This window comes from Lithobates pipiens, unplaced genomic scaffold, assembly GCF_037356315.1.
Source record: "Lithobates pipiens isolate NorthernLeopardFrog02 unplaced genomic scaffold, aLitPip1_a1.2 Scaffold_8, whole genome shotgun sequence".
NCBI lineage: Eukaryota > Metazoa > Chordata > Amphibia > Anura > Ranidae > Lithobates > Lithobates pipiens.
In genome coordinates this window covers 616,463,759-616,476,129 of record NW_027507903.1, presented here as the reverse complement: position 1 = coordinate 616,476,129, position 12,371 = coordinate 616,463,759, and the positions used below count along the sequence as shown (strand labels likewise).

At 45.3% G+C, this 12,371-nt stretch overlaps 1 protein-coding gene across 1 annotated transcript in view; it reads right to left on the bottom strand.

The window, feature by feature from the left end:
- Positions 1–12,371, bottom strand: part of DNAH2 (dynein axonemal heavy chain 2) — a 328,965-nt gene that overhangs the window by 151,958 nt on the left and 164,636 nt on the right. Inside the window, exons 24-27 of the mRNA XM_077470685.1 lie at positions 8,651–8,814; positions 7,043–7,204; positions 5,653–5,756; positions 2,121–2,277 (exon numbers count right to left, since the gene is read on the bottom strand). Coding sequence (XP_077326811.1) covers positions 2,121–2,277; positions 5,653–5,756; positions 7,043–7,204; positions 8,651–8,814 — 587 coding nt within the window. The remainder of the gene's footprint in view (positions 1–2,120; positions 2,278–5,652; positions 5,757–7,042; positions 7,205–8,650; positions 8,815–12,371) is intronic.

Here is a 12,371-nt window from a genome sequence, read left to right as displayed (position 1 = left end):
TATCAGATCTGGGGTCAAAAGATCTCATATTTATACTAAAATGCAATAAAATAAAAATAAATAAAAATAAAAAAATTGCCATTTGAAAAAGAAAAAAAAGTGGCCCTTTAAGAGCTATGGGCGGAATTGAAGTTTTGACGTTGCTTCCCCCCTAAAATGATATGGAGATGGGTGGGGGCCATCTTCCCCTCACTCATCTCCATGTCAGGCTAGGGAGAGGATCTGATCGCCTCCACCGCTACCGATAAGCGGCAGAGGGCACCTCTTCTGCCGCAGTGACCACTTTTTTCTTGAAGAGGACCACCCGTTGAAGAAGGAGATACCAGGGTTATGGCAGCTAGCTGCTGCCATGATAAAGATATTCCTCTTCAAAGTACCGACGTATAACGACCATGGGCGGTCCATAAGTGGTTAAGGACCAGAAGGTTTTACCCCCTTCGTGACTAGGCCATTATTTGCTATATGGCACTGCGTTACTTTAACCGGCATTTGTGCAGTCGCGCAGAGCTGTACCCAAATAAAATTGATGTCCTTTTTTCCCTCCCACAAATAAAGCTTTATTTGGTGGCATTTGATCACCTCTAAGGTTTTTATTTTTTGCAAAAAAAGAGCGACAATTTTGAAAAAAAATATTTTTTACTTTTTGCTATAATACATGTCCCAAAAAAAAAAAAAAAAATATATATATATATATATATATATATATATAAAAGAAACAAAATGTATTCATCAGTTTGGACCAATATATATTCTGCTACATATTTTTGGTAAAAAAATCGCAATAAGCGTATACTGATTGGTTTGCGCAAAAGTTATCGTGTCTAAAAAATAGGGGGTAGATTTATGGCCAGAAAAAAAGAAAGAAAAGAGACTTTTCCCCTGCTGTTGTGTCCCGCTTTTAACTTGCGTACCAACACCAGGAAAAAAGAAAAGTAGCTACCTTAGGGACACAACAGCAGGGGAAAAGTCTCTTTTCTTTCTTTTTTTCTGACTATATGTTAGCTACGGCTTCGGCCTTGTAGACTCTGAGGAGTGACATAAGGACTTATTTCTTTCAGAGGGGCCCACTGCCACTATTTGGATTTATTCGGTAGTGACAGTGGATATGGTCATGTAACGGTATAAATGGTAGATTTATGGCATCTTTATTATTATTATTTTTTTTTACCAGTAATGGCTATGATCTATGATTTTTAGTGAGACTGCGACATTGCGGCGGACAGATCGGACACTTTTGACACTTTTTGGGACCAGTGACATTTATACAGGACAATATAGGAAGCCGCCAACATGGAAAAGTGATCTCTACACCATTAGGGCTAATAATAAAGAAGGGGGGTAATGTGGCACTACCTAAATAAATATAAACTTAATTCTAAATATACCAGAAAAAAAAAACAATACAAATAAACCATAAGTGTATTGTGTAAACAAATTCATGTGCAAAAATGTTTGAAGTGCAGCAAAACTATGCAATGTGAATGTAAAAGTCTGACTTTGATCAGTAGCTGTGGGACAAAACAAACAATTTTTACTTTTGGACACTCATTGTGAACTTGTGCTTTGCCCATGCAGATAAAAGCAATGCATTTGCTTTAATGGCAGCCCCTGCAGTAACATATTGTCATACACATTTAGGTGCTTCTGGGTATTGAGAAGCATGTGACTCATGCTCTTCCCTTCCACATTAGGGTCGGTTCACACTGGGAGGACTTGTCAGACGACTTAGCCGACTGACAAGTAGCGTCCCGTTCTGTACAATGGAACCGTTCTAATTGGAGCGACACAAGTCGCTCCGACTTAGAAAAAGGTTCCTGTACGACTTTGGGGGCGACTTGAGGCAACTTGCATTGACTTCAATACAGAAGTCGTTTTGCAAGTCGCCGCAGTGGTCGCGTCCAGGTCGCCTGAGGCAGTCGCGCTGTAAGTAGCGCTGCCTCAGTGTGAACCGGACCTGACAGTGCTGAGGCTGGGTGATTGGCTGCTTTGGTAGGCAGTGCTGTCACATGGGGGTAGGAAGAGAATCTCAAGCCTTTGGTAAAGTGGCATTGTGTTAGTTGTAGGTACTGAAAGTTTCTGGATACATCACCGAAGAAAGGTGACATAAAGGGATGTCTTACTTGTTCGATGGACAACTCCTTGGTGGCGGCGGTTGAGATTTCATTGATCTTTTCTACATGGTGGTCAAGACCCAACTCAACGATTTTCTCCAGAGTGAAGTCATCTCCCGTCTGGTCAAAGGGCCTCTGGATCTCCTGCTTGACCTGTGTCCAGTGTCTGAGAATTGAAGATTAAAGGACATGTCTGTTTAAAATGCTTCTTCCACTTGCACAGCCTTGGCTCCTACATGCTGCTGATCAGGGGTTAATTATTATAGATTCCTCCAAATGATATAGCACTGACATATATTACAGTGAACAGTGACCCATTTACCTTTGTCCCTTACACTTTATTAATGTCCCTAAGCGTTATACACACTTAGGAGCTAATCCCACTATCATGGTTTTGAATAGTGGGAGAAAAATGCAATTGGAGGAAGCCAATGCTAATGCAAAGGGAACATATTTAACCAAACAATGATAAACAAGGGTGCTAATGCGCACAAACCTAGCTAGCTATCTACTAATCTCTCAAATATAGGAAGCCACCAACATGGAAAAGTGATCTCTACACCATTAGGGCAAATAATAAAGAAGGGGGGGGGGTAATGTGGCACTACCTAAATAAATATAAACTCAATTCTAAATATACCAGAAAATAAAAAACAATACAAATAAACCATAAGTGTATTGTGTGAACAAATTCATGTGCAAAAATGTTTGAAGTGCAGCAAAACTCCACAAAATTAATCAATGTGCAAATACGCAATTGTGCAAATACAACAGTGCAAAAAAGGTCAAATAAATTCCGCAACCATATGATGACCTTACAGGTAACTAATAGTGCAATACTTGAATAAAGTGGAAAGTGCAATCAATAAATCCATCGAAAAAAAATTTGAATGATGTGCAAATAAGTCCCAAAGTTCAAAATATATCCATGCAGTGCAAACTAAATTCAATCAAGTGACACTCCAACGATGATCCACACTTCAGTGCTCAAAGTGCACCCCTTGCTTCCCCCAGCCTCTCACCTCTATGACAGGTCCCAAAGGACCATATGGCGCTATGTATACAATAGGCTGCAGTCTCACACCTCCTTCAGTCTATATACTACAGGCCGCCAGAATTGCATGCATCATCACATATGGGAGAGCACAAACAGGAGAGGAAAAAGGGGGGCTCCAATGTGTAGTCGCGGCCGAGACCAGAAGTATTGTTGTATGTACCCGCGATTATTGCAATTTGAATGTAAGTGTGGATATTTTTAATAAAATAGTTTTTAATCAATACTACATTGACTCGAGACTTGAGAAATCGGTTTTAGCAGAAGTTCCCCAACACCTGAAAGTTATTTTAAGGGTTTCTTTGGGGTAAAAAGATTGGGAAAGCTGTACTAGGAGAATTCAATGTTTTTAAATAAGAGAAAGAACCATGAAAAAATAGCTTTAAAGGTAAACTGTCATGTGATAAATACAGGCACTCCAATTGCTGATCTGAAAATTCTAGTAACCTAGCTGTTAGGCTGATCCCTTGGCTGGGTATTTTCTGCATCAATGAGTAAGTATAGAAATCAAGAGTTCTGATTTCACTTTAATGTCACTTGCTGCATCCTTGTTCCAGACCAGTATTGAAGACAGGGCCATCAAGGCAACTAGTATTTTTTAAATCAGCTAAACAATGTATCTCATGATAGGCTTCCTTTTCACTCAAAGTAATCCATGGATAACGAGCAAAAGAACAAAACTGAAAGCACAAGAAGGGCATGACTGCTCTCCTTGTGAATAAGTGGGAAAAGCCAGCAACCCTTTGGCGTAATCAGACCGGATAAGTGGCTGCAGTTTTGTTGATGCTGTACTGCTCCCCTGTTCTAAGTTTTTGGACAAGGTTCACAAATTTGACAATCAATATACATCCTTGTCTATGGCCATGAGTGATGACTAGAAGAACAAGAACATGAGTGCAAGAAGTGAGGTTCCTGAACAGCGTTGGTAAGTTACCATTTGTGATAAGGTGAGACATTTACCAATCTGGCAAAGCCTAAGCCCTTGTACACACGGTCGGTGATTCCGACGGAATGTGTCCTATCAGACCGTTTTGTCGGATATTCCGACTGTGTGTGGTCTGCATCGGACTGTTTCCATCGGAATATCCGACGGACCAAGTTTTCCAACTTGCCGGTAAAATTTTCCGACAAAATGCTTGTATCGGACATACTCCGATCATGTGTAGAGAATTCCGATCGGACAAAGTGCCACGCATGCTCAGATCAAATTCCTAGACCAAAGCTATTGGCTACTAGCCTGAACGTAGTCCTGTCCTAATGAAATAACGTCATCACGTTATGTACAATCGGATTTTCCGACAACTTAGTCCAACTGTGTGTATGCAACATCACTTCCGGAATTAATCAGACGGAATTACTCTGACGGATTTGGTTGTCGGAATCTCCGACCGTGTGTACAAGGGCTTAGAGTAGAGCCATGGCTCTTCCCATTTCAGATGTGGCAGATCGGGTAGTTTGGGACTCTTCTATCGATACTGTCTAGCAGGCTCTCCTGCAGATGTAGCAGACATGTCCAACTGAAATAGAGCTTTTAGACCAACCAGAATAAATTATACCTACCAGCTGACCTTTTTGTATACCCCAGAAAGAGCTTGGCTATGCCGAATGTTTAGGCTGCCCTACTCAGACTGCATCATCCATGACCCCTTAAGACTAAAGTGGACCTATGGTGTTAATTAACATATTGCACCTTTTCTGTAATGCTCAACCTTTAAAATGACCTGATTTAAATTATGTGGTTAAAAGTGTGTGGACATCCGACCATCATACCTATACAAGCTTGTTGGACATTACATTCCAAAAGGATTGGTCATTAATATAGGGTTGGCCATGCCTTTACTGCTCTAACAGCCTCTATGCCCCTAGGCAGAATTTCCACAAGATTTTGGAAAGCGTCTAAGGGAACGTGTGCCCAATTTGCCAAAAGAGCATTTGTGAGGTCAGGTACTGATGTATAAGAAGACCTTGCCTGCAATTGGTGTTCCAATTCATCTCAAAAGCATTCAGTAGGGTTAAAGTCAGGGCTCTGTTAACGCCACACAAGTTTCTCCCCACCAAACTCATCAAACCATGTCTTTATGGAGCTGGCCTTTTTAACAGAGGAGTACAGTCATGCTGGAATAGAAAAGGGACTTCCCCATACAGTTATCATAATGTTGGAAGTGCATAATTGTCCAAATTGTCTTTGTATGCTGTAGCATTCACAGCACTTTCACCTGAATCACCTATACTCAATAATTTGGTGGCAGTCATACAGTGTAGTAATGAATTAATCTTAGAAAGTATCCCTTTTTTCATAACAAGGGAAATTCTTCATCATTCAGACATTGCCTACCTGGTCCTCTGTCTCGGGAACTTAGGGGACTAAAACACAGCCAGACAGTAAAAGACCTCCTAAACAGTGCCTATACAGTGATCCTCTAAATAACCAGAAATTTAGAGGAAGTATCACAAAACATCAGAAAATCATAGAACAACATATGGTACCTCTCCCGCAATGCTGGGTTCCGCAAGTCCACAATAAGAGGCAAAGTCCTTTTGAACTGGTCAATCCGAATCCTTGATGTCTCTACCACCTCCCAGTTTTTCTCCTGTGAATAGAAGATGAAGATTTCCCTGTAGCTTCGGGAAGCAAGACACAAAACTCATCCAAAGCATATAAATATTGATTTTGCTCCAAGATAAGAAACAGGTTCCTCTAATTCCCAAAATGCAATACGGCATCTCAACAACTTATCAGGAAGCACTATCATTGCCTTATGAGATGCAGGAAGGTGTTGCTGCGCTCATACATACAAGCAGGGCTTTTTTTGTCAGAAAATAGGAGCAGGAATTTAATTTATTTATTCATCTTAACCAACACCTATGTGCCCATTCTTGTTATTCCTTATCCTTGTGTCCCAAAATCCCAGTGATCTTGCCAGCAGCTTTTTTCTGTTTAATGCCCTGTACACACGGTCGGACATTCCGACTACAAAATCCGTCTGATTTTTTCAGACAGATTTTGGCCCAAGCTTGTCTTTGTGTGACACAGTCACACAAAGTTGTCGGAAAATCCGATCGTTCAGAACATGGTGACGTAGAACACGTACAACGGGACTATAAAGAGGGCAGTAGCCAATAGCTTTCATCTGTTAATTTATTCCGAGCATGCGTGGCACTTTGTCCGTCAGAATTGTCTACACACGATCGGAATTGAAACGATCGGATTTTGTTGTCGGAAAATTTTAGATCCTGCTCTCAAACTTTTTGTGTCAGAAATTCAGACGGAAAAAGTCAGATGGAGCCCACAGGCGATCGGATTTTCCGACAACAATGTCCAATCGCACATTTTCCATTGGAAAGTCCGACCGTGTGTACATGGTATTACAGTGACAATGAGAAGACCTGGTAAGTTCCTGGTTTCTCGTTGTCAAGCTGACATACACATCTGTGATTTCTATGTACCAGATGCCATACAATGTCCTGTACCCGCTAGTATCTACCTGGGATTATACCAGCAGACACACCTTCCTTCCTACGCCTAGCTAGAGATTGGCGGTGGCTCCAGGTGGAGCGAACAGAGCGGTGTCTAAGCGGCAATTTGGGATGCCACCCACAGCCCTTGGAGCAAGAGCCGACACAGTGGTCAGGTAACAACCCATAAGCCAACAAAAATAGGTATTTATTGATATTTTGGAAGTTTTTAGCTAAATGGCCTGCTTAGCCAATGGTTGAGCATCGCCATGATTTGTCTTGTTAAATGGCTTGCAAGAGGCTGATACCAGGTCAAATTTAGGTACTTAATTTTCCAAAAGGATACAATAATAAATAACAGAAAATCTGTATTCATTAATGGTTTCTTCTGCCTGGATTTCAGCTTTAAATCAGCTCTCACCTTGAGCTCACGGCTGAGTTTGCTCAGCCTCTTGAACAGGCCTTGTGCCGTGTTTTCCATAATCTCCGTCTGCAATGTCAGGAACCGACCAGACTTCCAATCAACCCAGTTCTGTTCCCATTCCTTAGTGGCTTCCCATACCAGCTGTAAAGAGTCCAGGTCCTGAGGAGAAAGAAGAGACAGTTCTAGAATCCGTATGTCTGGTTGTAGAAAAGAGGCAGCGGTGAGACAAAACGGAAGACACAAGTGGAGGGAAGGAAGAAGCTTTGCTCAACTCCTGAGGTTCCAGCTGAATGATTGTCATAGCCACTACAGACATCATTTTCCCTGTTGTTCTATATATACGCAGCAATGAACCTTTTATTTATTACAGGTACTTATATAGTACCATCAGTTTACGCAGAGCTCTACATATACAGTATATTGTACATTCACATCAGTCCCTGCCCTCGAGGAACTTACAATCTAAGGTCCCTAACTCACATTCAGCCAATTAATCTACCAGCATTTCTTAGCAGTGTGGGCAGAAACCGGAGTACCCAGAGGAAACCCATGCAAGCACAGGGGGAGCATACAAACTCCAAGCAGATAGTGCCGTGGTTGAGATTCAAACCGATAACCCCAGTTCTACTAGGGGGAAGTGCGAACCACTGTGCAACCTCATATAAAACCAGTGGAAGTGCTGAAGATCTGCCTATGGGAACCAGTGACATGTCAGATTTATTATAGATCTAAATCCGTGGCTGTCAAATGCAGCTCATACCTCCAAAGAGCCACATATAATATTTAAAGCCTCATTTTAGTTAAAACAAAAAACTTAAAAGGGGTATTACTTACTCCAATGTGATGTGCCCCTTGTGCTGTTGTCTTCTGGTTTAATAGAAATCTTCATCCTCTGATGCCCTGGTTAATAGAACTAAGGAAGCCTCATCAAGAGTCCCCAATGCCTACCTTTTCCATCCAGCTACTCCATTCATAGAAGCTGTACTACAGTTTCTATAAATGAAACAGGGTTTAAATGAGAGAGGGGAATGATTGAGTAGGCCCGTCTTCTCTAATCATAGGTTCTGATCTCCAGACAAAAACTTTCATTTAAAAATATTTCTCTACAGCCACAAAGGATATAAATCTACTTGTGTGTACCAAGTACATTTACAAACCCAGATATTACCAGTGACATCATCAATGTGCTATACTAAATCTGGACAGAACTCTGGGAGGGGCAGATTCACCTTACGACAGACTGCCTGTAGAAAAATACAAGAGGGGGCAGAGACAAGACCAGTCACCCTGCACCAGGAGAGGGTGCAGCAGTGAGTGATCTTTATTACAGGATGTAAAGTCTCACACTGGATTACTGCACAAAGAGATAAAAAAAAAATCACACCAAGATTCAAAGAAGAATACACAGAACCCTTGTAATGTAGACAATATTTGCTTATACCGGAGTTTAGCTGTACAGCTATACACCAGTTCCACAACTGGGCCTCCACAAGAACCTTGATGATATGAGCAAACTGCATTCCTTCATCTTACTCAAAGTCCAAGTCCCACTAGCAGAACTTGGTTCTCCTCCTGTGTTCAGACCCTTTCTTCTCTCTCACCCACCTTTTCCATTGCCTGTATATCCTTAGAGCCCGGCTGTTCTATCTTGAACATGCTGAGTCCAGAGCGAATGGTGTTTTCTTCCTCTTTAAAGGTGTTCATCATTTGTCGGAACATGGCTATTTGTTCCAGAGCCGGCTCGCATCCTACTGAGCTGGAGAAGGGACCTGCAGAAAAGATGAATGATTAGGAAAAAAACATCTTACCACCTATGGTATAGGGATGGCTGTGGAGGACCACCAGTCCACCAGTAAAGCTTCAGGATTCCAATAATGTGACTACAGGAAGAAATGCAGCGATGATGATTTGATACTGTCTAGGAGTAACTGGGGATTATGGGAAGGGAGTAGCCATAATGGTTCAGGGGCTTTATCCTATAGCAGGACAGTTGGCCTGCTGGCCTCACACACATCCAATTTTCTTATTCGATTTTTTTTTTCCGAACCCGAGGTGCAGTGCGCAAAAACTAAACACCATGTGAACTAAAAGAGTGCACAGGGTGCATCACTGGTACTCTCCAAAAGAGGAAGGACCTCCCTGACTCCCTAGAGTGATTCCTGAAGGGGCAAGGCACACTCAGGCCCATCTAAGCCAGGGCTCTCCAAACTTTCCAAAGAAAGTTCCAGTTTAATACCTTTTAAACTTTAGGGGGACCAGCCTATGGCCAGTGGGAGTGGAAAATGAGATCAGTGAAAAGAATAGTGCCTCATCAATGGTGTCAGTGGGAGGAATAGTGCCTCATATCAGTGGGAGAAATAGGGTCCCAAGGGCTGGATAAAGGCAAGCAAAGGGCCGGATCCAGCCCGTGGGCCTCAGTTTGCAGAACACTGATCTAGCCTAAAGGCCTGGTGGACCCCTTTCCTTGTGACTAGCTGAAGCCGACCTTTAAGTACTATGTTAAAGGTTCTCTCAAAGAGAGGGGGGAGGAAGCTAAAGGTCACACATCCCCCTGGGATTTTAGGACAAAGTCCAGCACCTTACTGTCCCGGTGAGTGAAAAAACATACATAAAAAAGGTGCACTAACACATATGGAAAGCAAAATAAAGAAAAAGTGCCTTGCGGCCTGGTAACAACGCCTGCTTCAGTTTCTGCCAAAAAGCCTAGCCCATGAAGTGATCTGCATAAAAAAAAGCAAGCAGTGTTGTGACCTAGTGCAGTTCTCACAGTGGGGTCCCAATCCTACAGTGATACTTGGAGCATACATACTATACAGCCAGCCCTACCTGCCAAAAGGCCAGAATGACGACAGAGCACCCTTACTTGACACTGATAAGAATTGACACTACACTTGATTTTAGCCAATATGGTAAAAAGCAATAGACTCAATTTTTTCATTAGATCTGGTTGAAATATTTGTGTCTGTGTCTGCGAATATTTTATTGTATAGTGCTACACACAAGCATGCTGTTTAGTTTGATTCAACTCAAATTACAAATAGCACAATGACGACTTTCAGTAAATTCAACTCTCAGGCCGCGTACACACGGGCGGACTGTTCGCCCAACCTTGTCCGCTGAACAGTGTTTGGGCGGACAGTCCGCCCGTGTGTGGGCTTTCAGCGGACAGTTTCAGCGGACAGTTGGACGGACAAAGTCTTTCGGAAATTCCGAAAAACTGTCCGCTGAAACTGTGTTTGAGCGAACAGTCCGCCCGTGTGTAGGCTACTTTCGAAATGAGCAAACTGTTCCCGCTCGGAAAGTCCGCCCATTTCGAGCGCGTGTACAGGTAGGCGGGGCCCGCGAAGGAGACGTCGCGGGCTCCGCCGCCTGGAATGGGCTTAAAGGGGAACCCCAACGCCGAAAAAAATCGGCGTGGGGGTTCCCCCAAAGTCCACACCAGACCCTTGTCCGAGCACGCTACCCGGCCGGCCAGGAAAGGGGGGCGAGCGAGCGCGCCCCCCCTCCTGAGCCGTACCAGGCCGCGTGCCCTCAACATGGGGGGGTGCCTTGGGGAAGGGGGGGCCGCGCGGCCCCCCCACCCCAAAGCACCTTGTCCCCATGTTGATGAGGACAAGGGCCTCTTCCCGACAACCCTGGCCGTTGGTTGTCGGGGTCTGCGGGCGGGGGGCTTATCGGAATCCGGGAGCCCCCTTTAAGAAGGGGGCCCCCGGATACCGGCCCCCCACCCTATGTGAATGAGTATGGGGTACAATGTACCCCTACCCATTCACCTGTGAAATAAAGTACAAAAAAAAACACAACACAGGGAAAAAATATTTTATTGCACAGCTCCGGGGGTCTTCCGTCTTCGGGGGTCTTCTCGCCGGACTCCTCCGCTATCTGTGTGTAGCTCTTTTACTAGCGGAGGAGTCCGGCTTTCTTCCTCCCCGCCGCCGGCCTCTTCTCCCGACTTCGGGGGTCTTGTCCCCCTCTTCGGTTCTTCTGCCGGGCCACCGCGCCTTCTTGTAGCTCTTTTGCAGGCGGTGGCCCGGTCTTCTGTCGCCGCTGCCTTCCGTTCTTCTGTCGCCGCCTTCGGTTCTTCTGCTGGGCCACCGCGCCTTCTTGTAGCTCTTTTACAGGCGGTGGCCCGGTCTTCTGTCGCCGCTGTCGTCGCCGCCGCCTTCCGTTCTTGTTCTTCTTCTTCTTCTTCTTCTTCTTCTTCTCCTGGAGATGTTGACTCGACGAGCTCTCCGGCCGGAATGCCAGAGCCGCGCTGTGCGGTCACTTATATAGTGACAATGGGGCGGTGTCACATGGTATATGTCACATGGGTTGGTCACATGGGTTGATGTCACATGGGGACTATGACATCGTAAGGGGGCGGGGTCACCATGTGACCAACCCATGTGACATATACCATGTGACACCGCCCCATTGTCACTATATAAGTGACCGCACAGCGCGGCTCTGGCATTCCGGCCGGAGAGCTCGTCGAGTCAACATCTCCAGGAGAAGAAGAAGAAGAAGAAGAAGAAGAAGAAGAAGAACAAGAACGGAAGGCGGCGGCGACGACAGCGGCGACAGAAGACCGGGCCACCGCCTGTAAAAGAGCTACAAGAAGGCGCGGTGGCCCGGCAGAAGAACCGAAGGCGGCGACAGAAGAACGGAAGGCAGCGGCGACAGAAGACCGGGCCACCGCCTGCAAAAGAGCTACAAGAAGGCGCGGTGGCCCGGCAGAAGAACCGAAGAGGGGGACAAGACCCCCGAAGTCGGGAGAAGAGGCCGGCGGCGGGGAGGAAGAAAGCCGGACTCCTCCGCTAGTAAAAGAGCTACACACAGATAGCGGAGGAGTCCGGCGAGAAGACCCCCGAAGACGGAAGACCCCCGGAGCTGTGCAATAAAATATTTTTTCCCTGTGTTGTGTTTTTTTTTGTACTTTATTTCACAGGTGAATGGGTAGGGGTACATTGTACCCCATACTCATTCACATAGGGTGGGGGGCCGGTATCCGGGGGCCCCCTTCTTAAAGGGGGCTCCCGGATTCCGATAAGCCCCCCGCCCGCAGACCCCGACAACCAACGGCCAGGGTTGTCGGGAAGAGGCCCTTGTCCTCATCAACATGGGGACAAGGTGCTTTGGGGTGGGGGGGCCGCGCGGCCCCCCTTCCCCAAGGCACCCCCCCATGTTGAGGGCACGCGGCCTGGTACGGCTCAGGAGGGGGGGCGCGCTCGCTCGCCCCCCTTTCCTGGCCGGCCGGGTAGCGTGCTCGGACAAGGGTCTGGTGTGGACTTTGGGGGAACCCCCACGCCGATTTTTTTCGGCGTTGGGGTTCCCCTTTAAGCCC